This window comes from Zeus faber (assembly GCF_960531495.2).
Source record: "Zeus faber genome assembly, chromosome: 17".
NCBI classification, from domain to species: Eukaryota; Metazoa; Chordata; class Actinopteri; order Zeiformes; family Zeidae; genus Zeus; species Zeus faber.
This window is the reverse complement of record NC_137204.1, coordinates 12,980,674-13,007,640: the sequence shown is the minus strand read 5'-3', so window position 1 is coordinate 13,007,640 and position 26,967 is coordinate 12,980,674. Positions and strand designations below refer to the sequence as shown.

The 26,967-nt window shown below is 42.9% G+C and overlaps 2 protein-coding genes across 3 annotated transcripts; one reads left to right on the top strand and one right to left on the bottom strand.

Moving 5' to 3' along the window:
- Positions 1-2,835: 2,835 nt before the first annotated feature.
- Positions 2,836-11,026, top strand: nadk2 (NAD kinase 2, mitochondrial). Of its 2 annotated transcripts, none has more exons than XM_080018268.1 (12): positions 2,836-3,280; positions 3,567-3,655; positions 3,829-3,917; positions 6,686-6,767; positions 7,167-7,250; positions 7,496-7,635; positions 8,707-8,800; positions 8,909-9,052; positions 9,470-9,525; positions 9,626-9,679; positions 9,788-9,911; positions 9,999-11,026. In XM_080018268.1, the coding sequence occupies exons 1-12, from the start codon at positions 3,047-3,049 to the stop codon at positions 10,135-10,137; spliced, it is 1,329 nt and encodes a 442-aa protein (XP_079874394.1). In that variant the 5' UTR covers positions 2,836-3,046; the 3' UTR covers positions 10,138-11,026. The 2 variants fall into 2 exon arrangements, with proteins under 2 accessions (XP_079874394.1, XP_079874395.1); XM_080018269.1 differs by having other exon boundaries at positions 8,957-9,052; positions 9,999-11,024.
- Positions 11,027-11,185: 159 nt separating this feature from the next.
- skp2 (S-phase kinase-associated protein 2, E3 ubiquitin protein ligase) lies at positions 11,186-25,624 on the bottom strand. The gene is made up of 10 exons (XM_080017602.1): positions 25,588-25,624; positions 24,258-24,514; positions 24,049-24,160; positions 23,412-23,555; positions 14,370-14,504; positions 13,297-13,395; positions 13,079-13,206; positions 12,425-12,476; positions 11,909-12,016; positions 11,186-11,826 (listed from the first exon to the last, which is right to left on the bottom strand). The coding sequence occupies exons 1-10, from the start codon at positions 25,599-25,601 to the stop codon at positions 11,616-11,618; spliced, it is 1,260 nt and encodes a 419-aa protein (XP_079873728.1). The 5' UTR covers positions 25,602-25,624; the 3' UTR covers positions 11,186-11,615.
- Between the last annotated feature and the right edge of the window lie 1,343 nt (positions 25,625-26,967).

Genomic DNA, 26,967 nt, shown 5'->3' with positions numbered 1-26,967 from the left:
ACTGTATGGGGAAAATATATTCCCTTGTGAAGTCGAACATAATTAGAAAAGAAAATATCTGAAATTGGGGCACGTAGCCACTTATAAACACAAATGCAATATTTTTGGTAAAAGGGTGGAATTGCTAATAATCCACTCAAGTCGATTGAAAGCATAATCTTTATTGATTATAACAAGTCATAAATCAGCGGTACTTTCCGTTTTCACTGTTCAGATATCAAGCACATGTAGAATGAATAACTTTTAAATAAATATTTTTGTAAGAAATATATTTTAAAATACATTTTAGGACATTTATTATTTACACAAAATCAATAAAACGATTACGTTTAGCCAAAACAAAATCATTTTATCATGTGATTGTACGAATATTTTAGGCACATGTTATTTATGGCGGAGCAGGTGATCCTATTTCTGTAAGAATTTAAATGTTCTGGATGACATACATCACTAGGTGGACAAAGTGAGCAGCGACAAATGAACACCTACTTAGTGGTGTATCCACCATATCGACTATCAACTCAGGAATGTATGAACACTAATTTCATTGGCAGAAATAACTGTCATTTGGTTTCAAAATAATATTTGATCTTTGATTTTTTTTTATTATGGGGAATTTCTGCTCATTGTAATTTATTTACGTTCTGTCGTATGTACTAATATTTTCACAAGCATGTGGTCTTGCCCCATTGACCTGGGTAGGCGCACTGGATGGAGAGTCTTGTCTATTGACAAGATTTATAATCCCATAATAATCCCATATCATTTGTCTGATGTCTCTCTATACACTCATCAGCCACAATATTAAAGCCACTGACAGGTGAAGTGAATAACATTGCTCATTCTGTGACAATGGCGCCTGTCAAGCATATGAGGCAGCAAGTGAATGTGCTGGAACAACAAGCCCCATCCACGGGGGCCCCACCTGGTAACTTCCAGGATTCAAAGGATCTGCTGCTAATGTTGTGGTGCCAGATACCGCAGGACACCTTCAGAGTGTGGTGGAGTCTATGCCTCGACGGGTCAGAGCTGTTTAGGTAGAAAGAGTGGGAGCTACACAATATTAGTGGTTATTAGTGCAGAGCCGATGATGGTCTCTGGACTTTTTCTGCACTTCTTTTATCAACTTATAACTACGTAAACAAATTGTCTTTTTGCATCAGTTACTGCCTAATTTTATATTATTTTATAGTGTACAAGTTATTTTAGATTTTCCATGTCCTGAGTTTTTTTTTTTTTTTTATATATATTTACGCACCGAGAGCAATGATTCTCTGTTTGGACCTCAAGAGGCAGCGCAAACATCCTCACCTTCCCATTTAACATAAAAATGAGAGCATCTAAATAATGAGAAAATCGGCTGTTCGCGTCAGAATTTTCACAAATGTCCTTCTACGAAACGCCAAAATGGTTTGCTGGTGCCAGATGAATGTTACGGATTACCACTTCAACGATGATCCCCGGTGGGAAATCATGAATGAAAATAATGAATGAAAATATACAATAAAACCTATCGGTTAACTGCACACAATTAAATTTGACAGTGCACTGCACAACAAATAACAATAAACGACAAAATATAACTACAAATGCAATAGAGAAACAATAAAAAATAATCATATATACAATAACTAATTATTGTATTGTAATTGTATACTGTGCTGTATTATCCCAAACACTACCTCGCTTTATTCACATGCCACTTTAAATCACATATCTGTATATACATAAGCATATTCCCTCTATCTATTTCATTTTATTTTTATTGTATTTTATTTTATTCTATATATTTTTATTTTATTCTATAAGTATTCAACTTACTGTATTATGTTTAAGGAGTCAGTAAGTCGGTCTATTAGAAAGATTTTTTTTTTTCCTAGGACATATTGTGTGTAATCACCGGGTGCGTTGCATTACATTTCACTGCATATATGTATGAAAGTATGTATATGTAGGGACGAATAAAAATCTTGAATCTTGAATCTAAATAAAACTAAAAGTCAACCAAAAAGATGAACACGAGGATGAGAAGGAATCGTAAAATGAACAATAAGTGACAAAACACTACATTAAAAAAAACAAAACAAAAAAATCAAACAATTCAAATAGTTGGGATTACGGAACAAAACAAAATTAAAAACGAAATGGGGGTTACGACTTTTAAAAATCGGGACAGCCTCAAAAAAATCAAGACAATCGAGCCAGGTCTGGCGTTTGTTTAAAATTGAAAGAGGTTCAGCATAAAGTTGTGCTTCCTCTGTCCAGCAAGCAAAACAACCAACCTAACGAGACATTTAAAAAATAAAATAAAATAAAAATTAAATAAAAGGAAAACAAACCCCAACAAGCCCCTCCCAAAACCCAACGCGCGTCTTTTTTTTTTTTTTTTTTTCCTTTTACGTCACCAATCCGGACAGCGCTGCGTGTGCGTAAGCGCAGGCGCGCGCTCAACGCGACCGCCGTTGCCTTCGCCGGGACGCGTGCGACCGGTGCGCTCGAGTGGTCGCTGCCTCCGCGGGTGGTCGCGGGAGTCGCCCGAGCGGGGACGCCGAGCGGCGAGCGGCGGATCGGAGCGGACGCTCGCGTCCGGCATATCCCGCGGACGTCGCGTCGTCGGCGTGCGACTTTGTGGGCGGGCTACAAGCTAACTTTAGCTTCGTAGTCACACCGGTCGCGTAGGGTCGGCGGTGGACCTTAGTAGTGTCTCGCCGTTTAGGCAACTTGTAGCCGGGGCACCGGGCTCGGAGGCAAACGAGGTCGCGTTTGTCGGGGAGTTACACGAGGTCAGAGCCGCGGAGGAGGAGGAGGAGGAGGAGGAGGAAGAGGAGGAGGAGGAGGAAGAGGAGTGGGAGTGGGAGTGGATCAGGTGTGTGCGTGACCTTCCCTGACAGCTGCTCCCACCACTCGGCATCTATAACGAGTTCCGTGGCGGCCGAGTAAAACATACGCGCCGACGTCCTCGTCAGCCACTCCACTCCTTTTTGGTTTGTTTGTTTTCCTTTTTGATTTTGATTTTCATTAATTTTCCTAACGCCCGTCGAAAAGAATGACTCGCCGGTCAGCGGTGAACTTTCTTTGTTTTGGGAGTCGAGCGGTCGAGCTGCTGTGTGGAAGCGCCGACCGTCCCCTCCCCTCGCAAACAATACGGAGTATTGCGTCGCAGCCGGACGCGGGTTTCAAACCCTCCAAAGTGGCGGTGGTCACAAAGACCACCAGGTACGAGTTTGAGCAGCAACGGTACCGCTATGCCGGGCTGTCCGAGGAAGACTTAAAGCAGCTGGTAGGCAAACGTTCGGCTTTTTTCGTTTTGGGCTGTTTTTGTCAATCTTTCGTTTTGCTTGTGAACTTCGGCCGGTTTATACAGTACTGCTTGTTTTTGTTTTGTGGTGTATTTCCTCAGACGTATACTGTCTGGTTTATTTTCCATTATCCTGCCAGATTTTCTCATGTACAGTTTACTGTGTGGGGGGGTTTACTGTATGTTTCACCTTCCCTCCCCAGATACTGACAATTTTCATTTTTTTTTTTTCTCTAATATATTTTGCTTTTGATTCTGTTTTTGACAGCTTGCCATGAAGGGCTCCAGCTACAGCGGCCTTTTGGAGAGGCACAACATCCATACTCGCAATGTGGAACACATTGTGAAGAGTCTACAGTAAGAGATTTGTGTCTGTCTCTGCGTATGATACAGATTATATGGACACAACATTAACCCTATTGTTGATTAATATCCAATGATAATTGTATGTGTATGTATACAGTATACTATACTATAGAAATGTGTATATAAATAAGGTGTTTGTCATTGTCATTGTGTTTGGTCCACAGGAAAGAAGGTATTGAGGTGCAAGTTGTGCGAAGACGAGAATATGATGAAGATATAGTGCGATGGGCGGACACTATCATTTCTGCTGGAGGTATGGATTCACTGTCCAGATTGTGGGGTTTGAGGATTTGGGGTTGGTTGCATGGGCCTGGTTTGTCATAGGCCTGTACGTCATTGGCAAATGAGGACCATTATTCTTTACAGCCTTGATCCTATGTCATACATGGAGTGCATTCAGAAAGTTTTCAGACCCCTCCACCTTTTTCCACATTTTTTTTATGTGATTATTCTCATATGGGATTAAATTACGTTGTATTTTCCTTGTGAATCTACACCCAATATCCCACCATGACAAAGCAAAGATTAAAAAGGATTTTAGAAATTTTAGCAAATATATTCAAAATAAAAAAAAAACCTGAAATATTACATTTACATATGTATTCAGACCCTTTGCTGTGACACTTGCAATTGAGCTGCGGCGCATCCTGTCTCTTTTGACCCTCCTTGAGATGTTTCTACAACCTGATTTTTAAATCAATCAACTTAAATTCAATTGATTGGACATGATTTGGAATGGAGCACACCTGCTTATATAAGGTCCCGCATTTGACAATGCGTGTCAGAGTAAAAACCAAGCCATGGGGTTGAAAGATTCCTGTCCCTGTCATTGTGTGTGGTTCCACTGTGTTTTCAGAAAACCACCATTGTGCCTTTTACCTAAGAAAACTCCCATCTCCTGCCAACAATGATTATCGACCTGTTGCTTTGACCTCAGTTATGACGTGCCTGGAAAGATTGGTTATATCACATATAAAATGAAACATTCCTGCTACCCTTGACCTATTACAGTTTGCCTACTGTTCCAATAGATCATGAGATTTGTGTCAAAACCTAACTGCAATTGGCTATTTGATTTCCTGACAGACAGGCCCCAGACTCTGAGAATAGGTAAAACATCCTCATCTACAATAGTTCTGTGGACCGGCGTGCCTCACGGCTGCTGTCTCAGTTCCCTATTTTACAGTCTGTTTGCACTTGTGTTGTGCACCAATTGCGTTTGGTTTGTGTTGCCAAATACGACAACAAAAGAATCATAAAACTTGCAGATGACGCCATAGTGATTGGTCTGAAAAGCGACAGTGATGAGAGGGCCTATAGGAGGGAATTTGAAGATCTAATCATATGATGAGGTAAGGAAGATCAGAGTAAATCACATTCCTATTCCCATCATCGGGTCCTCCGTTTCAATTTTTGATAGTTCTCGCTATGCACATCTCAGACACCCTCACAAAAAAAAAAAAGTCTGCAGCATAGAAGGTCCCCAAGAACACAGTGGCCTCCATCATTCTCACATGGAAGAAGTTTGGAACCACCAACACTCTTCCTAGATCTGGCCACCCGGCCAAACTGAGCAGTCGGGGATTAAGGGTCTTGGTCAGAGAGGTGACCAAGAACCTGACAGAGATCCAGAGTTCTTTAGTGGGGGGGAGAACCTTCCAGAACACGACCATCTGTGCAGAACATCACCAATCAGGCTTTGGTGGTAGAGTGGCCAGACAGAAGCCCCTCCTCAGTAAAAATAACATGACAGCCCGCTTGGAGTTTGCCAAAAGGTACGTGAAGGACTCGCAGACCATGGGAAACAAGATTCTCTGGTCTGATGAAGCCAAGATTGAGCTCTTTGGCCTGAATGCCAAGTGGCATGTATGGAGGAAACCAGGCACCGCTCATCACCTTGCCAAGGTACAATGAAGCGTGGTGGTGGCAGCATCATGCGCTGGACATGTTTTTCTGGGGCAGGGACTGGGGGACTAGTCAGGATCAATTGAAAGATGGATGCAGCAAAGTACAGAGAGACCCTTGGTGAAAAGCTGCTCCACAGCGCTCAGGACCTCAGACTGGGGCAGAGGTTCACCTTCCAACCGGACGACGACCCTGAGCACTCCCCCAGGAAAACACAGGAGTAGCTTTGTGACGAGTCTGTGAACGTCCCTGAGTGGCCCGAGCAGAGCCCGGACTTAACCTGATTGAACATCTCCCCGACGAACCTGACAGAGCCTGAGAGGATCTGCAGAGAAGAATGGGAGAAACTCCCCAAATACAGATGTGCCACGCTTGTAGCATCATTCCCAGTCAGACTGGAGGCTGTCAACGCTGCCAAAGGTGTTTCAACAAAGTACTGAGTAAAGGGTTTGAATACTTATGTAAACGTGATATTTCTGATTCTTTATTTTATTAGTTTGCAAAAATTAAAAAAACAAACTCTTTTTTCTTTGTCATTGTGAGGTATTGTGTGTAGATTGATGAGGGGTAAAAAGGAATTTAATCAATTTGAAAATAAGGCTGTAACATAACAAAATGTGGGGGGGAAACTTTCCGAATGCACTGTAATACCTCTATTGACTAGCTTTTCATATGCAAACCAAGTCACCCTCAGTCGTTTTAATGTGACTCATTTATCAGAATGATTTTATGTACTAGGAATTTGTCATGGTGATTATTGGTGTCTACAGATGACTAGCATGACAAAAATAATCTTAACAGTCTGAGAAAAGAAAAAAATTGAATGTAAAAGAAAAAAAAGAATACAACTGCCAAATATACACAAATAGCTGAAAAAAGCTAAAACAAAAAAAACTTATATATAAAATTTGCAGAATATAAAATGATATGGGTATAAATTAGGATTCTATGTAATTCTATTTACTAGTATGTTATGGTTTGTACAGTGTTGTTGCATATATATTATTGCACAAGTACTTGAGTGAGCGAGGTGGTGATGTGTGGTGTAGGGTGAGTCTCACTGCCCTGGGGTAGAAACTGTATAACTACTTCTGTACCTGCAATTTGTTCTGTCAGGGGACGGGACGATGCTACTTGTTGCCAGTAAGGTTCTAAGCAAGGACAAACCAATTGTTGGAGTAAACACTGACCCTGAGAGGTAAGACCCCGTTAAAAGCCTGTTCAAGGCTTGGGTTTGAAGATGGTAGGGGGCATAAAGCTGAATAACATGAAATAGTTATGTTCATTTATTCTTAAACAATTATACTTTTGAGTAAATTGACTTGCCATTAAGATTATTATTTTTCTATTTGCACAAGGCTCGTAGTTCAAAGGCCATTTGTTTGCATAGCATTTGTTAATTTGACTGAGTTGTCAGTCAAATTAACAACTGGCGTTTTGGTTCCAGTGTACAGACCTAGTTGTTTATTGTTCTGAAGTAGATACAAATCGTAGTGAGATGTAATGTATGTGAAATATGTAACCACAGACAAATCTAAAATCTCTAATATAATCGGCTGAATCGGTGGTTAATTCATTATTCTTTCTTCATTTAAAGGTCAGAGGGACACCTTTGCCTGCCGGTACGATACACTCATGCCTTCCCAGAGGCACTGGAGAAACTCTTTCGTGGCGAGTTCAGGTGTGGATCTAATTTTTTGTCAGATATTGTAGATACAAAAGCTCCTCCAGGATTAAAATAACGTGTGTGTGAAACAAGGGGTACTTCAAGGGTACTTTAACCATCATAGTTGCGTCCCTCAATCCTTCTGAATTGCATTTTTGAACCCTTTTTTAACCACAGTGATGGAGTGATTTGCATACCTGCCGGATGACAAAAAAAAAAGTAATAAATCTCCCCGTGCTGTGTTTCCTCGCTGGGAGCAGGTGGCTATGGCGCCAGAGAATCCGGCTGCACCTGGAGGGAACAGGAATCAACCCCACGCCGGTGGACCTGCACGAACAGCAGCTGAGCTTGGAGCAGCACAGCCAAGCCCACCGCATCACCACCATGGACAGTGAGATGAGTACGTGTGCCCGTTTCCAACCCTTTCTCCCCTCCCGCGCTCATCCTTCTTGTTTTGCCATGTCTCCTGGACGTGGTCTTCTCGGGAATGGTCATCAATCGGTCAGCTTACCCTGCGTAGCCGTGTCGAGTGGTAAAAGACAACGAATGCAGCATTGGACCCTACAGACCTTAGCTGCCTTGGCGTGTCAGAGCGTTTTTGTAATTGTTGATTGAGACTGCGCTGATGATGAGCTAAGGATGTTTACCCGAAGGCACAGGGCGTCATAGAGTGTTAGCGGGCTCCTAGGGTTTACATAAGGGAGATTCTAGTAAGCCTTTTCTTTCCTTGTGACGGACTCACTTTTAAATTTGTTTCTGTCAGCCTGTGACAAGAACAGGATGCTGGATGGTCTGGTTTGAGCAGCCACACCTGACCTGGGTCTAGGTGATGGGGATCAGAGCTGCTGCATACCTGTTGCTCGTTGGTTGGTCTAACGAGCGACAGGTAAAAACTCCCATCCCCACACACACTCAGGATAGGAACCCAGGTGGCGGTTCTCCTACCACCCGCCACCCAAGTGGCGTTTCAGGGACCTCCGGCACAGAGACACAGAAGACAGGGGTTGTAAACACCAGTTTATTGTAGAGAGTGGGCCAGCTGGATTGAGCCCAAGAGCAGATAGAACATGTCATGACAGGCTCCTATCCTGGGTGTGTGTGGAGATGGGCGTTTTAACCTGTTGCACAACAGATACTATGAACTGAATATTGGCCTATATCCATAAATCACATTATTGCTTGTGTACTTATTGACATTTTGCCATATTTTGGCATACATTCCAGATGATGTTAATGCCTTATTGTAACAGCATATCAAAAGAGTTCTAATTACCAGGTAATTTGTTACTTCCCTCTTCCCTCTCTAAATGGGAAGTCCATGCTATAAAACAGCCTGGACTTCAGTGGTCATATCCCGTATGGATTATCACCTTTTCGGCCCAAGTATGCTACTAATGCATCTCCTGTCAGCGTGTGATGTAGACGGGTCAATACAAAAATGTTCTCCTCTTCATGCGGTCACTTCCTGTAGAGACCAGAACGCCAAACAAATGCTTTTCCGAGCCCAATCTACTTCCCGTCAGAAGCCTAAACGAGATCTTCATCGGAGAGTCTCTTTCCTCCAGGTATTTTCTTCCGCCAACTTTGCCACACATCCTCGCTTTGCGCCTGTGTACTTGTTCACCGCAGACTATTTACTTTTGCACTCATCCATGGATTTCTGTCCGTCACAGGGTGAAGTATAACTACTTCAAACCCCATCTCACCTTCTCGCCCCATAGGGCTTCGTACTACGAGATCTCAGTCGATGACGGCCCGTGGGAGAAGCAGAAGAGCTCCGGCCTCAGCATCTGCACGGGAACAGGATCCACAGCCTGGTACATTCCATGCCAACAACATATTTTAGTGTTATATTTGACTTTATACACACTTATTTATTTATTTGTTTGCTTACTATTGGTAGGCTAGTTGAATGTTTCTAACTGAGCCAAAATGGAATGATACAATTCATTGCATCGTCTTCACCAGTCACCTTGACGGGTGTTCGAGATTAACAACAGTCAAATACACCGATCAGCCACAACATTAAAACCACTGACAGGTGAAGTGAATAACATTGCTCATCTTGTTCCAATGGCACCTGTCACGGGGTGGGATATATTAGGCAGCAAGTGAACAGTCAGTTCTTGAAGTTGATGTGTTGGAAGCAGGGAAAATGGTCGAGCGTAAGGATCTAAGCAATTTTCCACTGTGCAATCTTATCAACTTGTTTTTCTTATCTTGGTGTGATTAAGGTCGTACAATATCAACAAACTTGTGGAACAAGCTGTGGAGGATGTTCTGAAAATAGGTAGGTGCATGCACCCTCTCGGGGGTTTCAGGTCACTTCAATGAAAACGTTCTCAGCTGCAACGTCCAACGAAAACTCCTCAAAATGTCTCCTTGAACAGGGAAGTCCCAGACTGGTCTTGATATTCCACTAAATCTGGAATTCATTCAAAAGGGTGAGTTGGCAGAATGGTCTCGTTGATCTCCTTTTAACTGGAGCGTTTATAACAATGGATTTTTAAAAAATGTATATGTATTTATTCTCAATCCTTTCCTCCATCCAGTCACCGATGAATACAATCAGTCTCTGGTGTTCAGTCCCGAAAAAAGGCGGCTGTTCTTCAGCATAAGGGAACCCATTGTCAACAGGGTTTTCTCCAGCATACGCCAGAGAGGTTTTGCCAAAAAGTGAGTGAAGTTCTCGAAGCGAATGACCCAACAGCTCATATTTCGACCTGTATTTCAAAATGTTTTTCCCTTGTCTCGGCTCTGAAGGGTGTGCTTGCGCTCGAGGTGTTGGGACGCGTGTATGGTGGTCGACGGCGGGACTTCCTTCGAGTTCAACGACGGCGCCATCGCGACAATCAGCATGAGTGAGGAGGACCAGCTGCGCACAGTGCTCCTTCAAAACTGAGAACCCCCCCCCCCCCCCCCCCCCCCCAATTCCCTTTATCTACCTGTCATTTGGGTTGGGGTAATTGCGCTCACATATTACGTCACCTACAAACAATCGAAGTATTCCACTGTGTGCCTGCTGTTCACCGATTCAATGCAAGTTATGGCTTTGGGTGTTTTAAGCCACCCCATTTTCTGTCCCCAATATTATCCTTCCGGTGAGACCCATCTTAAAGCACAGAGCACAGCGTAGAGAACCATTAACCGAAGGGATATTAGAACTGTTTTAAATACGCAGGAATGGATTTTGGGTTCTAAATAGGGACTTTTTTTTTTTTTTTTTTTTACATGCCAATGAAATTTTCTGTCTTGAGGGTTTTTTGTTTTTTTTTTTTGTTCAATTGATAGTGCTTTTTAAAACTACAGGTAAGATTTTCATCAGTTAAAAATGTCCATTTATTCTTAAACATTTGGTGAAGTAGATATATTTTTGAACTGCTATCAAGGTCAATTTCAAGAGGAATAATTGCATAATAAAGATTTAACTAAAGTTATTTTTCCCATTTCTTGAAATGAAAGTTTTTCATATTTGCTATTTTAAGGGCAAAAATAATATGATGGTTTGTGTACAGAGCTGACAATGAATCTAAGATCACAATACTCTAGTTAAAACGATTCAGGACTCAGACAAGAGGGATTTGCTGTGTTTCGACTTTTAAAATGAGGTCACTTGTGAAAAGGAATGTTTTATTGGGAAGGCTGAAACTACATGTTCTGAATCCAAATTGATCTAGCCCTGACAGTTGCTCAGGGATAGTTAAATTAGGATTTATCTAACGAAAATCTGCTGTCATGAGTGTTACTGAGCTGTTTTTACAATACAGAAATTTTACAAACAACTGAAGCCAGTTTTCTTTTTGCATTCAAATGAGCAGTGTATAAGCATAAAGTATCTTCTACCCAATTGCTTTCCTCCAGGAATATGAAATCAAAACCTTAATTGCTTTCAAGACACTAAGTATACACATGCATTAAAAATTCCACTAACCAATGTTCAATATCTTTAATTTTCAGGCTTGTGGAAAAAAATGCACATTATCTCTTGCAAGCAATCTCCTAACAATGTAATAAAACAAACAATTTGAATACTTTTTTTTACTTTTTTTTTAACATAGTGAAATCTTTAACATGTCCATTGAGCCTCTGGAAAAAACACTTAAAAGTGAATGTTTTCTCACTAAACAATTCAGTATGTTATCCCTTCACACAATCACATTTAAAAAGTCAATAGTTTATCAATGATTGGAAAATTCCATATATAAAAAAAGAATGCCTAATTGACAGAGCTATACTGCTAACAAATCCATCAAACTACAGCCATCATTGAAATAGGCTGGAATGGCTTAAATTTCATGTTACTATTGCATGTACTGCAAAGAAATTGCTATGCAACATACTCACTCCCTCCCGCCCCCAAAAAAACCCGGCAGATCAGGACTACGGCTCTATATCAAATCGTAGCCGACAGCGCCTGTTCCACATCACGGGCTCGTCAGAGTAAGGCGGCGTGGGACGGGCTACCGTGGAAATCGGACTGGAATTGATGGAGATGTGGCTCATCTCCTTCCTCAGCGAGCTCTCGTGGCCCTCGCTCACGAGCCCGAACACGTCGAGCCGCCGCAGGGAAGGGAACTTCTCGCTGAAGTCGCTGAAACGACAGGGACGACGGTCAAGAGGCCCGAACGCGGGAGCACAAACGGAATTGCGTTTCGGCGGCAAGAGGAACTTACACGAGGGCGGCGGTGTGAATCTGGTAGCAGCGGCTTAAAGACAGATGTGCAAGACTTCGCAGTTGTGCGAGGGTGGGGATACAGTCGGTCGTCAGGTAAACGCTGTCGCTGTCATGAAGGAGGCAACAATTTACATTTTATTCTTTGAAATTGCAACTGTCTTCCAAAGGTGCAGTTCCAGTTGTACCTCAAGTAACGACATTAAGATGTGTTTTTGGCACATGTTGACATCACCGTTATGTTCATGCATTTATTTTGGTGCCGAATGAAGTTATGGCGTTATAACCGGAGCAACGCCGTGAAGAGAACTTGCGTCACACCAGACGAAAGTGGGATTACCGTGGAAATATTTTTTGATTGACAAACACGAGGAGAAAATGAGGATAGAAATTCAACTCGTCCTTTAACAAACTCAAGGCTCTGAAATAGTTTCATATTGTTAATCATACCAAAATAGTTGAATGGAGTCAAATATTGTCTATTACTGTGTGTGCTTGACAAAAGAAAAAAAGTTACCTGACATCCAGTGTAACAATATTGGGACATCCTGCCACCAGCTCCTTTAAATCTGAAAGAAATAATTCTGCGGATTCAATTTTTTTTGTCCAAGTCTAAAATAGACCAACCCCAGAATTTAAGTGCACAGCATGTTAGAACCACGTGTGTGGGCATTCCTTTGTTTGTTGGAATCACAACGTATTACAATATTCTACATTTAAAACGATACAAACGTATGTGAAACCAGCTTAATCAGAATACATGTTTATTAGACACACACACAGAAATATACACACATATATATTACATGCACACACACCAAGAATGTTCTCTCCATCTGTGGCAGATGCATTTGTTTTTGCAAATGGAGAATTATTTTAATAGAAACAAACGTAAGATATACACCTAGAATCTTTCCATTTGATGTCCATTTGGGCTGTAGGAAGCTTTGTAAACTATTTTTAGGTCCTATTTTATTTTTATTTTTTTTACCCCTAGTCACATTTAGTGCCATTTCTAGGTGATTTCTATGATTCACAGACGCTTGGTAAATACGAGCTCCCTCAGCATTAACAAGGCTCTGGGCAGGGATCAGAGCGGCACTTCCTCCTTTTCTGCTCATAACTTAAGAGAGTAGCAAAAATGATTTTCATCTTTTAAATATTCACCCACCTTCTAGTGTGAGATTTTGTCGGTAGCCACTGACGTTGAGGTGGGTAACGCTGGGTTGGAGGTTCATGACAACGGCCTTCACGTGCTGAGTATTAAACTCACACCAGGAGATATTCAACTGCTCCATCCTAAAAAACAAGCACATTTGCGTCAGTGCTCGTTCGCAGCGGGGAATGCAATTATTGTTGCCCATTGTTTTGTTTTAGCGCGCTGTTTACCGGGAGAAAGACTTGAGCATCTGTCCGAGCGGGTCAGGAGAAAAACCCGAGCAGCCTCTCAGATTGAGATGCACCATGTCGGGATTCTGGGATAGATGGCTGAGACAGATGGGGAAACCGGAGTGAACGACAAAGGATTAAGAACCACAACTATATCTATCTATACACACACAGATCAGCCACAACATTAAAACCACTGACAGGTGAAGTGAATAACATTGATCATCTTGTTCCAATGGCCCCTGTCCAGGGGTGGGATATATTAGGCAGCAAGTGAACAGTCAGTCCTTGAAGTTGATGTGTTGGAAGCAGGAAAAATGGGCAAGCGTAAGGATCTGAGCCACTTTGACAAGGGCCGAATTGTGATGGCTGAGTCAGAGCATCTCCAAAACGGCAGGTCTTGTGGGGTGTTCCTGATATGCAGTATATAGGACCTAACTGGCGGGTGAACCAGCGACATGGGCGCCCATGGGCTTTTTGATGTGCGTGGGCAGCGAAGTCTAGCACGTCTGATTCCATCCCACAGAAGAGCTACTGTAGTACAAACTGCAGAAAAAGTTAATGCTGCTATGATAGAAAGGTGTCAGAACACGCAGTGCATCACAGACACAGACATGGGGCTGCGTAGCTGCAGACCAGTCAGAGTTCCCATGCTGACCCCTGTCCACCATCAAAAGCACCTACAATGGGGACGTGGGCATCAGAACTGGACCATGGAGCAATGGAAGAAGGTGGCCTGGTCTGATGATTCACGTTTTCTTCTACATCACGTGGATTGCCGTGGTTAGGGTCAGATCCGATGGAGCATCTATGGGATGTGCTGGAACAACAAGCACGATCCATGGGGGCCCCACCTCACAGCTTCCAGGACTTAAAGGATCTGCCGCTAACATCTTGGTGCCAGATACCACAGGACACCTTCAGAGGTCTTGTGGAGTCCATGCCTAGGCGGGTCAGAGCTCTTTTGGCGGCACATAATATTCATGGTGTTTCTAATGTTGGGGCTGATCGATAGATATAGAGATAAAAATCCCTAATGGATAACGTGTACAGAACAACATGGTGGCACTTACTGAATGATGCGATCCGAGAGCTGCAAGCCCTCCAGGCTGAGGTGCTGTAACATTTTGCAGTGCTCCAAGATGCTTTCCAGAGTCAAAGTGGCGACGGTGCAGTTGGTGAGATCCATCTGAAAAACTTGTGATGGGCTGGAGGGAAGAAGAAGAAAGAAACGGAAATAATTCCAACTGTCCCAATATTCTAATTTCACGTCAACATGTCCCTTCAAATACTGTTAATGTGACACTTTGGTAAGAATCTGAATCAGTTTATTCCGCCGGGTACATCTACATGCACTCGGAATTTGTCATGATGAGGTTTGGCAAAGAGCATAAAAAGCAAACAGTATGGGGAAAAATGGAAAAAAAAAATAAAAAATGAATAAAGAGTGAAGTAAAAATAGTCAAATAAAGGTGCATTCATTTTCATATCAGCCAATTGTGTATCGCTCACAAAATAAAGTTAAGTGAAAAATACCACAAAAATACAAAACAGAAAGTCAGATATATAAAAATATACAAAATAAAATACTATACACAGGATAGAGTTGTTGGTATAAATTATAACCACCTTCATTTGCACATTTCAAACATGACATGTAACTCAAAGTTTCTTGCATTAAAAGGCCATCAGATAGTGACAAAAGCAAAGCAAAATGCATTAACAAAATGGAATTATCAAATAAACAAATGGAATCAATTAAAAACAGGGTAAGAACAAGCGTGAAAAGAATTAAATTAATTTAAAACAGGGCAAGAATAAGCAAATTGCATTTAATTAAAAAAATGGTAAATATTATACTCATTTTTGGAGTAGGGGTCAACTGAGATCATGAAGGATCGCGATAGTTCCTCAACTAATTATTTTCTATACAGTGATAAAGATTAACACTGTCGTCCAATGAATCGCTGGGAAATGTGTACTCTCCAATCAAAGTTATCTTGAGTACAATTTTGGGGAAAAGACTTCACCGTGGCAGTAGTGCATGTGTCTCAGGCTCTGTCTACACCTGGCACTAAAATGCATCTTGGGTGATCTAATCACAAGTGGACAGCTCTAAGTACAGGTGTGAACACACCCAGGACGCATTGAGAGCTCAGACCACATTCGTAGGTGGCCTGGGCTGCAGAGGACCACATTCTTTCAGCAGTGTGTACAAGAATAAGTCCTGGGCCAAATTGAAAGACCGCTTACTTTTTTGTTACGTTCAATTACGAAACGGAGGAAAACAAATACCCCTAAAAAACGAAAAAAAATAAATAAAAATAAAAATAAAAACAATTGTTTTGTTTTGAGATACGGGAACCTCCCTCTCCATTACCCAGCGATCCAATACGGGACAGTCCCTTAGCAGTGTTTAAAATATTGGTTTCATGGAAGTAGGAAACTAACGAAAATAAATACATCTAAAATAAACACGGGAAAACCAGCACGGTGTGTATGCCGCACCACTGTCCAGAGGAGCAAAACTCCACTCTAATTGTGAGTTATGTTCACGTTTAAAAATTTTCCATTAAAGACAACCAGGAAACTAAAGAAATCTGTTCAGCCTGAACCCTGCGCTGCGTACAGAAGACAGGACACCAAAATTTCAGTCTATTGTTTTTATCTTGCACCAAGGCAGGGTTTATTTGCAAATAGAGCGAGGAAGTGAGATCCGATCACAAGTGGTTACCCGAGACACATCCCAGTGCCGTGGTGTGAACAGACATTCTTAGAGCTGTCCACTTGTGATCGGATCACCCAAGACACATGTTAATGCCAGGTGTAAAACGGGCCATAGTCATTTCCAAACAGGCCGATTAGTAAATCTTCACCATTTAAGTATCTTGGATTTTACGTGCATGACAACAAGTTTGTTAAATACAACAAGCAAGATTCACCATTCGACACTTCAGTTATCCCACTGGCATGGGATCTTCAGACTTCTATGAGTAGAAAAGAAAATATTTAAAAATAACTAAGGAAAAAAAAAAAAAAAGGCTGCATCTCCAATCTTGTTCTGAGTGGAGTATTGTACTTCAAACGGGCCACTGTTTCATGACCTGAGGGCCCTAGATGGAGCATAGAAGACCAGTGATTCTGTAATGTAGGCCGACCCAAAACCATTTAGAGCTTTGTACACAAGTAAGAGGACTTTAAAATCAATAATAAAGGAAACTGGGAGCCAATGGAGTTAAACTTGAATTGGAGTGATGTGCTCTTACCATCTTGTTTTTGTCAAAAGTCTAGCTGCCGAATACTGAACAAGCTCTCAATGGAGTTTTTAGGAAGGCCAGCAAAAAGAGCATTGCAGTAGAGTAATTGACTTGTAATTAAAGCATGAGTTAGCTTTTCAGCATATTTCTGCGACAGGAAGGGCTGTACTTTGGTAATGTTTCTCAGATGAAAGAATACTGTTCTGACCCCAACCCCAGCACCCTCCTGGCTGCAGTCCTCTCCTCCCTCGTTTACTGGCATAACTATGACAGGAAGAGGCCGCGTGCCCAATTTCTGTTCCAGGACTTCTACTCTGTGAGGTAAGTGCTGGAGGTAAGTTAAGGTAAGTTTCATTTAGGAGGACTTAAATGTATATTTAATACAACACAGATAATTCTATTATATAATTATAGAACGCAGAATCACCATTGTGGCGCCGCCGCCCTTACGGCCGCCTGCGCAAGCACCTCATGTCGATTACCCCCATTTTAGTATTTTTAGAGCTTATTGTGCGTAATCACCAGGTGTCATGACATTTCGCTGCATTTATGTTTGACCGTATGTATATGTATGTGACAATCTGTTGAACTTGGTCACTCTCTTTATATAGGTTAAAAAAAAAGCAGGTAAAAAATTTAAGTTAAAACTTAAATCAGAATCTAGAATAACACCCAGACTTGTTAGTTCTGATGTGACCCAGAGGTTCAGCTTATCAAGTCTTGCAGAGAGTTCCTCCCTTTCGGCTTTGGGGCTGACCAAAAGCATTTCTGTCTCATGTTCATTTAGTTTTATAACATAACAATAACATTACATTTATCAGACGCTTTTATCCAAAGCGACTTACAATTATTAAAACACCGACGGACGCAGCCATCAGGAGCAATTAGGGGTTAAGTGTCTTGCTCAAGGACACTACAGCATGCTAGCAGGAGGAGCCTGGGATCCAACCAGCAACTTTTAGATTACTAGACCACCAGCTCTACCTTGTGTATCATTGGCAGTTATTGAAATTGACATTATGACAATCTGTTCCCCGATAATATCACCTCATGGAAGAATGTAAAGTGAGAAAAGTAAGGGCCCAAGGCAGCTCCCTTGTGCAACACCAGAAGAGATGTCATGTTTCTCCAAGACCAATGAAAACATTTGCCCTGTGATGTAAGTTCTGAACCAGTTAAGGACACGTTCAGATAGACCCACCCAGTTCTCCAGAAGATTTAAGAGAATATTGATCCGTGTGTCAAATGCTGCGCTCAAGCCCAAAAGAGCAAGAATTGAAACCTTGCATCCATCAGCAGACCTGCCAACCTTGGGAAAATATTTTGAGTACCACAACAGGGAGTCTCCGTGGTGTTTGAGTTACTGGAGTTAAATGACTCCATCAGATATTCACACCGTAGCGTCTCGTAATGAGGCTCATCACATCGTATGCGAGCAACTGCGGCTAACTGCATACACATTCATATCATTAGGATATACCCTCTCAAATGCATCATCTCGTAAAGTTATCAAGCATGTTCACCAATTACAATTTTCTTGGTCAATTCCTATTTCTGATTTTTTTGTTGTTGTTGTTTTTTAAGTCTGAGCTGCAGATTTCGATTTCCGATCTGGTGTACGTAGATGACAGATAGATCCTGTGATCTTATCACGCTCACGTGATTGGACAGCTGCACATAGGTACCGCTGCAATTTTCAGTTACCACAATAGTGAGATTGCTGATTCTGACACTGTTTATTATTGTACATTATTCACTTTGGAACGATAATAGAACATGAAACTGTCACTGAGTTACAATAAAATGGAATATGGACTGTCACCATGTTTCAGTATAATGCAACCTGTAACCCCCACTGAGTTTTAGTAGAACCCAACATATAACTAACATGGAAATGTCCAGTTCAAACTCCAAATGAAAGTCTCTCACTTTAAGTGCAAATATACATTTATATGGTACCTTGCAAATCATTTGCAATCACTACAAAAAATAAACAAATAAAATCGCTTCCGCTCTCTTTTTTGAGCGTCAACTACGCAACATTGGGTTGGTATCGGGTTTGGGTATTGGAGCATTCCAACCGGCCCACTCTCTACAATAAACTGGTGTGTCTACAACAATCGTCTTCTGGCAGTTTCTCCTATCACACGCTACCCAAGTGGTGTTTTCAGGGCCCTCCGGCACAGAGACACAAGATGATTGAGGGTGGGCCAGTTGGAATTAGCCAGGAGCAGATGGAACATGTCATGACAGGGGTCCTATCCTGAGTGTGTTGGGATGGCGGTTTTCCCTGCTGTTCGTTAGACCAACTGATGAGCAACAGGTATGCAGCCACTCTGACCCAATCACCTAGATCCAGGTCAGGTGTGGCTGCTCAACCAGACCATCCCACATCGCACTCACAATGCAGCGTTGCACCTCGGTGGATATCAGCTGCATATCAGCGGATGTTGAGTAAGAGGGAGGGGCTAACAAAACCACAGGTCGTAGCATCTTTTTAGTTTAAATACCCAATTATTGTACGGTATTGTTTTGTATTGATTGATTTCATTAAATTACCAAAACAGAAGGTATTGGAGGCAGGTGATCCGCTGTGGCGACCCCTAACGGGAGCAGCCGAAAGGAGAAGACACACACACGCACACACACAGGCCACTTTATTAGGTACACCTGTTCAATTGCTTGTTTACACAAATAGCTAATCAGCCAATCACATGGCAGCAACTCATTGCATTTAGGCATGTAGACATGGTGAGGATGACTTGCTGTGGCACGGTGGCGCAGTGCATTGCACTGCTGCCTCACAGCAAGAAGGTCCTGGGTTCGATTCCCGCCTGGGGCGCTGTTGGCACCGTGCTCCGGCGGGTTATCTCCCAAACAGGAGCCTTTCTGTGTGGAGTTTGCATGTTCTCCCCGTGCTCACATGGGGTTTCCTCCACCTCACGTCAGTAAGGACCCCCACCAAAAACATGCACCCATCATCGTCTGACCAGCGATGGACACTTATCACCTGGTCCCCGGGCGCGTCCACGTATGCTGCCCACTGCTCCTGGCTGTGCCCCCGGAGGAAGGACAAGCCAGGATGGGTCAAAAGCAGAGGAGTCATTTCACCGGCCACCATCAAGCATGTGCGTGTGTGTGTGTGCAAGCATGTGTTGTGGAGTGTCGTGTGATGATTAAAGACTGTTTCTTCTTCTTTCTTCTTCTGAAGTTCAAACCGAGCATCAGAATGAGGAAGAAAGGGGATTTAAGTGACTTTGAACGTGGCATGGTTGTTGGTGCCAGACGGGCTGGTCTGAGTATTTCAGAAACTGCTGACCTACTGGGTTTTTCACACACAACCATCTCTAGGGTTTACAGAGGATGGTCCGAAAAAGAGAAGATATCCAATGAGCGGCAGTTGTTTGGACGAACATGCCTTGTTGATGTCAGAGGTCAGAGGAGAATGGGCAGACTGGTTCGAGACTGGTCACTCAAATAACCACTCGTTACAACCAAGGTATGCAGAATACCATCTCTGAACGCACAACATGTGGAACCTTGAAGCAGATGGGCTACAGCAGCAGAAGACCACACCGGGTGCCACTTCCTGTCAGTTAAGAACAGGAAACTGAGGCTACAATTGGCACAGGCTCACCAAAAATGGACAATAGAAGATTGTAAAAAGGTTGCCTGGTCTAATGAATCCAATTTCAGCTGCGACATTCAGATGGTAGGGTCAGAATTTGGTGTAAACAACATGAAAGCATCGATCCATCCTGCCTTGTATCAACGGTTCAGGCTGTTGGTGGTGTAATGGCGTGGGGAATATTTTCTTGGCACACTTTGGGCCCCTTAGTACCAACTGAGGATCATTTAAACCCCACAGCATACCTGATTATTGTTGCTGACCATGTCCATCCCTTTATGAGCACATTGAACGCATCTTCTGATGGCTACTTCCAGCAGGATAATGCACCATGTCACAAAGCTCAAATCATCTCAAACTGGTTTCTTGAACGTGACAATGAGTTCAGATCTCAATCCAATAGAGCACCTTTGGGATGTGGTGGAACAGGAGATTTGCATCATAGATGTGCAGCCGACAAATCTGCAGCAACTGCGTGATGCTATCATGTCAATATGGACCAAAATCATCGTACTAAATGAATTGTGGATTTAAGTATTTGGTGAGAGCAGTTTTTGTGCTGTGACTGGCCCTGAAACCTGACTGAAATTTCTCCAAAATGATTTTGTTTACAAAGTTGTAAACGTAATTACAGACTACTTTCTCAAGTACCTTACGGTATGATATTTAAGGTTAGATATAACTGTAGTTAGCTAAGACCCCACAGACCAAGTGTGGTTTCACAACAGCAATTTAAAAACCATCAGGAAAAACCCTGGAATCAAGTGATTTAATGATTTTCAGAGCAGAGGCTGAGACGCAATTGAAAACCCTTAAAAAAATATATAGTAGGGACAGGATCAAGAGGGCAGGTTGAAGATTTACATTCTATTACAATCCGACAGAGCTCTGCAACATAAATAATACGAAGAGTTCCCATGCATGCTTTCCTTTTACAGGGTTGACTTTTGAAGTTTCCAGCAGCGGAAGTAACACTCGCGCTCATAGTTGTCATTTTGCTTTTAAAGAACGTAGCAGATGCCTGGCTTAAAATGTCAGGAACAAGGTCAGGATAAAGCAGTTTGCCAATGGTGGAGAACAGTACTCCAGGATTTCTCCTACTCTGTAATAATGTTAGAAAAACTTTATTTTTTGCAGCACGTACAAAATGATTTTTTTATAAATGCTACGATGAACCTCGAGTCCACTTTTTCTCCATTTTCTTTTATCTGCTCTACATGATCTCTTGAGCTTCTGGACAGTGCTATCTACTATATCTATGGAGATTATTTGCCACTTAACCTCTTTTTGACCATTAGTGGGGCCACTTTGTTCAGTGTAATTAATCAAATTGTTATTGAAAGCATCACCCACATATACTGATATTAATATACCGAGCCCTTTAGATGACAATAGTCCGGTTCCCTTACAAGCTCTGAAAACGTAGGTTCTGCTGTTGCATAAAGGGTTTTTGAGCTAGTTTCTTTCATGTTCCTCGTGAGCAGAGTACATCTTGTTGGGCCTGTTGCTAGTCAAAACAAGAATGAGGAAGGCTCCATGCACTGACGCAACATATCTTAACGTTGATCACGGGCTAGCAGTGTGTGACCCAAGGACATTGGGCTTTGTATTTGAGAAGTTGCAGATGCCATCTCTATAGCAGCAGGGACCATAAACGCGTCGTGGGATTGATATCTGTACTGTTGGCAACGGGTGGTAAACGCAGAGGAGAGGGGCGTTCTGGTAGCGTCTTGCTCGATGGACAAGAGGGGCAAGATGGAGCGGAGTGGATGGCGTTAAGCTTGGCGGATGGGTGATAAAGGGAATAGTAGAACCCGGATCTGTTTGGACAAAGGCCATCGGGTAACTCCAGATGAGCAGCCGGTTTCAGAAATTTGCCGGAAAAAAGGCAGGAAAAAAGAGGGGAGGGTGAGCTGGAGGACTGGAAGGAATGAGGCTGATTGTTGTCGCCCAAAGGCTGGGTCACGTGGGATATCCTGGCTCTGAGTGCCCCTGGTCTGTTCGTTGTGAATAGACTAGAGAAAAGTTGGAGTAGGTGGCCCTACATTGAAATGTGGGTTGTCAAAAGCCGCAAGTTCAGCACCAGGAGCCTGTCGACTTTACTCTTTTCCTCCGAATCTTCAGCTGGTCAAGGCTGTCCAAGAATTTAACAAAGTCCTGTTTTAACAGTTCTGACTCCCTTCTTCAGGTATCATTAGTCCCCAACAATGATTTTATCAATCCTTGTGTGATCAGACAATATCTGGGGGATTTTAATATTGATGTCACTGGCCAATGCACCTGGGTAACAACATATTTTAAGCATATTACCACTAACGTCTCCACGAGTAGAGTCCACCACGCTAAGATTGGACGGTTCGCTCTCGTGATCCGATGGGGCTCTCCAGTTTAGTCCTTTGACTAGATGAGCTTTTTGTGAGATTTCTCCCCCTGTGCGGGCCATCATCTGTCCTCGTTCTCTCTTGTGCATCTGGTCAGCAGTGCTCTCCGTTTCCAATTCATGCTGGTTTGTAAAGGTTCAAACCTGTTCTGCAGTCGTAATGCTGATCTGCTGGTGCCCGGTGTGGAATGAGATGGCCTTCGCGCCGTTCCACACTGCAACTCTGCTTTCGTCCTTGGGCTTTGCGCCCAATTTGTGGCAGGAGTTAGTATTCTCGCTAGTTGTAGATGGCTTTACACTGCACTTGCACTGGCTCAGTTTTACCAAACTTTGGAAAGGTTATAGTGTCATTTATAAACCGTTCTTCATTTTGAGCCTGCGCAAGCTTTTGTCAGATCACGGATAGGGGACATTTGCAGTGTGCCGTGAAGTTCTCCAAATGTTTCTGAAGCGACCGCCCTGGTTTCGAGCACAGCAATCTTCCGTAACCGTTGAGAGCAGTCTGTGCATCTTGGAAGATTCGGAAGCGAGTGGAGCCCTACTTTGCACTGTAGCTAGTGGTGATTTAAAAACAAGTGGTAATCCTTTATAAGCAGTCGTAACATAAGTGTCTAGTTATTAGATGGAGCCACTGTTTCTTCCGTAAGCGTTGCAGCAGGAAAAAAGTGCAGAAAAAGTAGTGATTATGATTACCCAAGTTGTGTGACTGAGCTGGAAACACACAACCATAAATGGAATTGCCACCAGTTTGGATTATGTGCATATGTGATGACACTATATATTTGAGTGCAGTTATCGTTGGAATCAAACCCGAACGGGAAAAAGCAGTTTGAAGTTGTAGTGTTTTTACCTTGCTCGGACAAACTCCATGTTTCCGATAAAGGCACGGGGACAGCGCAGCCTCCGAACCCCGGTCGCCATCACCCGCTCGAAGGCCGTGCCCACGAGAGTTGCTCCTTCCAAATCCAAGCTATGCCACAGAGACTGATCCGACCTGTAATAAATAATTATAATAATTAGAAAAAAAAGGCATCAGAAGTGGCGTGTGGGGAAATCGTACAAAACACTGCGTGGCCGTTATACAGTGAATTCGTTTTCAGTGAATTCGAGTTTTAAGAACCCTTTGCACATTCTGTTATGATATGGCCTTATTCTGAAATGGATTCAATTCATTTCCCCCCCCCTCACCAATCTACACACGCAAAAACAGGTTTAGATTTTTTTATGGATCAAAAAATAAAAAGCAGAAATTTGACAGTTGCATAAGTATTCAGACATTCTTGTTCAAAACATACTTGTAAGTAAACGTGATATCAGTTTTTTATTTTTTAACAATTTGCAAAAAAAAACAACAACTTTTTTTTGCTTTGTTATTGTTGGGTACTTTGTGTAGATTGATGAAGAAAAAAATTGTTTAATCCATTTAAGAAAAAGGGGTAGGGGTCTGAAAATTTTCAGAATGAGTAAATGAGCAATTAAAGACTTGCAGTAAGCGATGCCAGCGTTTGCAGACGCTGGGTGCCCTGAGGAGGTCTCTAAGAGGGAGGCAGAAGAAGATCCTGAGGAGCAGTTCATCGGGCAGTTGGTCCCACGACAGACCTGTGATAGTGAAGGAAAAGGACGAATAACCACCAAGCGACTACGCTAAACATTGAGTTTGAAACGCAACAGTCCTCTCTCGCCGAATCGTAAATACCCGATATAGACTCTTTGGCCCTCCTGGACCGCCTGGCCAGCACAAACTGTCGTTCGTTTTCTTTCCCCCTGGGCAAGTGGGCGACGCACGGCATCTTGTGGCGAGGGGACGACTGATAGACGAGGTCACTGGGGGTGTTTTCGGTGTCCAGCATATCTTCCAAATAGCCTCTCTTCTTCCGTGCGCCGCTCCTGTGCGAGTGGGACAGCATGGAGCCCATGAGGCTCTGGGCCATGCACGGCATCTCCTGTAGAGGCCTAAGGAGAGATGGCAACACCCCTCAAAAAATAGGATTTGTTTTTTTCCTTTTACAAAAATAATTGCACAACCACCAGAACGTGAATTTGCTTGTTTACTGTGGATTTAGTTGGTTTATAGGCTTATCGCCAACATTTGGTTGACTTCTACAGCTCATATTTGATGTCTAGGTTTATTGCACATCACCATTTCTGTCTTAAGTTCATCTGGTTCACGGTTTATTTCATAAGTTATTGTATAGGACCGTAGATTTCGTGTTTGGACATGAGCTTTTATTTATTTTTATAGTTTTGTGTGTGTGTGTGTGTGTGTGTGTGTATCTATTGTCTATCACGAGGTTTACTGTAGATAGATGCCATGTAATGTTCACTGCAGGTTTATAATGCATTTTTCATATTTTTATTGCTTTTTTTTTTCCCCTACCGTATTGATGTGAGCTGTTGGGACAATTGCGAATTCCCTTCGGGGGATGAACAAAGTATCCATCCATCTAACTCTAACAGTAATGGATATGGAAAAGGTAATACCATAACGTAAATGAATGTGCCACTTGACAAAAAAAAATAAAAAATAAAATACTTCGAAGCCACGTGGAAAGAATTTAAAGGCAACTAGTTCGGCTAAAGGCAACGCTTCAGCGCCCGCCATAGCACTGCGGCCACACCGGAGAGTTTGTGGCGCCTTTTCTCAATTGAACCAAGACGACAACACCGACCACGCTCGCCCCAGCTCAAGACACGACGTTCGATACCTCGGGGGTATTAAACCACACACTTAATTCGAACATTAGACAAAACAATTTTACCTGTGATAAACGCGACGACGCGAGCGCGCCATTCTCGCCGCACCCTTTCAAGGAGCAAAGCGACTTAAATGCGTCGAATATTCCAGAGACGTTGGTGTGTTATGTCTGTTTTATGTCGACTGTACGCGGCGGTGTTAGAAAACACGCGGCGATTCGAAGATACGGATCTGTGAACGCACCACGTATACGACGAGACTAACTATTTATAACCGATTGACAGCGGAACAAGCCCACAACCGTTTGAGGTTACCCAACAATCCAACGTACCCTTCGTTAGACATTTCCTTTCTGATTGTGAATGTTTTTAAATGGCACCAGGAGACCTGCTCTGCTTGACTATTTAAAACTTGCCGCTGTAGTTCGCTCCAACTTGTGAGGGACCCCAGCGCGGATTGGCCGAGCCGGGACCCAAAAGCGGACGTGACGTCGGCGCCGCCGCTCGTCACTTCTCGAACGCGTCCTCGCCGAACTCGCCAGCGCCGAACTCGCCAGCGCCGCGGTGGGCTGGCCGCGGTGGGCTGGCAGCAGAACGGCCGAACGACTTTCCGCGGCGGTTGTTCTAAACGTGTCCACCGCGCATCATTTGAATACATATCCACCCAACTGTCGAATCGCCGTAATTAACCACGCAGCGTCGGGGATTCAAAGTTCTTGAGTGGATCTTCTCAACGGGGCCGTCCGCATGTGACTCTGCAGATAGAAGTGTAAAATATGACCTATTTTCTTCTTGAGTCGTACGGGGGATGTGGAAAACAAATGGCTAATGTTGTGGTATATACAGGTACTCCTCACATAACGGCCGAGTTCTGTTCCCAGGACCAGGTCGTTAAGCGAATTGGTCGATAAGCGAGGACCCGTGTTATTTCACGGTAAGGGGGCGTGGCCATTGCGAACGCTAGTGTAGTGAATACTGACAAACTGCAAGAACGAGACTGACTGAGAACAGTGATGAGATGAGATGTTTATAGTATATATATAGTTATATAGCATATACAGTCTGTATAGTGTATACAGTGTATATAGTATGCATAGTATATATAGTATACATAGTAGATGCGTGAAGCGATGCTTGACGTTGAGGCGCCGCGCACGCAGTGTTATTGTACACCGCGTACAATACAGACTGCTCAGAGAGCTGGTCATAAGTCCGAACGATTATAAACAGGTACGTCGTAAGTGAGTAGTACCTGTACTGTGATAGAGTGGACGAGAGTGGAATCGTAAAGGAATACGGAACACAAGTAATAAGTGGGAAGTGATTACGATTACTTATCTCGAGAACATGTTTAATAATTAGAATATGGAGAAAGTGTTTTGAGCATCTTGTAGTTCCAATTATGATTATTTTAATCATCGGCGAGTTGTGATGGCTGGCAGCCTAACTTCTGGCATAAGCGGGTTCTTAAGATCCCGCGAAAAAAAAAAAAAAAAAGATGGTGTCTTGGTTACCATGGCAACACATGCCTTGGAGCTTGTAGCCTTGTCGGGAGCAGCATACTTTGACGACTCGCGGCTTAAGAGAGTCACGCTGCGAACTGGGCCCTTCTCCACTGTTCAGTGCTCCGACACGAAAACGATGCTTGACTTTAGTTCCTCATTGTAATTATGAGAAATACACATTGAATGTATATATTTTAATTGCCTTGT

Bases quoted from the DNA above. Each gene is read 5' to 3' on its own strand.
- skp2 (XM_080017602.1), bottom strand. The intron at 14,505-23,411 runs GTAAAAACACTA...TCTTCCCTCCAG, and splicing joins ATGGAGTTTGTCCGAGCAAG to CCCATCACAAGTTTTTCAGA. The intron at 13,207-13,296 runs GTAAACAGCGCG...CTTGTTTTTTAG, and splicing joins ATGCTCAAGTCTTTCTCCCG to GATGGAGCAGTTGAATATCT.
- nadk2 (XM_080018268.1), top strand. From the start codon at position 3,047: ATGACTCGCCGGTCAGCGGTGAACTTTCTTTGTTTTGGGAGTCGAGCG. The intron at 3,281-3,566 runs GTAGGCAAACGT...TGTTTTTGACAG, and splicing joins AGGAAGACTTAAAGCAGCTG to CTTGCCATGAAGGGCTCCAG. The intron at 8,801-8,908 runs GTATTTTCTTCC...TGTCCGTCACAG, and splicing joins GGAGAGTCTCTTTCCTCCAG to GGTGAAGTATAACTACTTCA.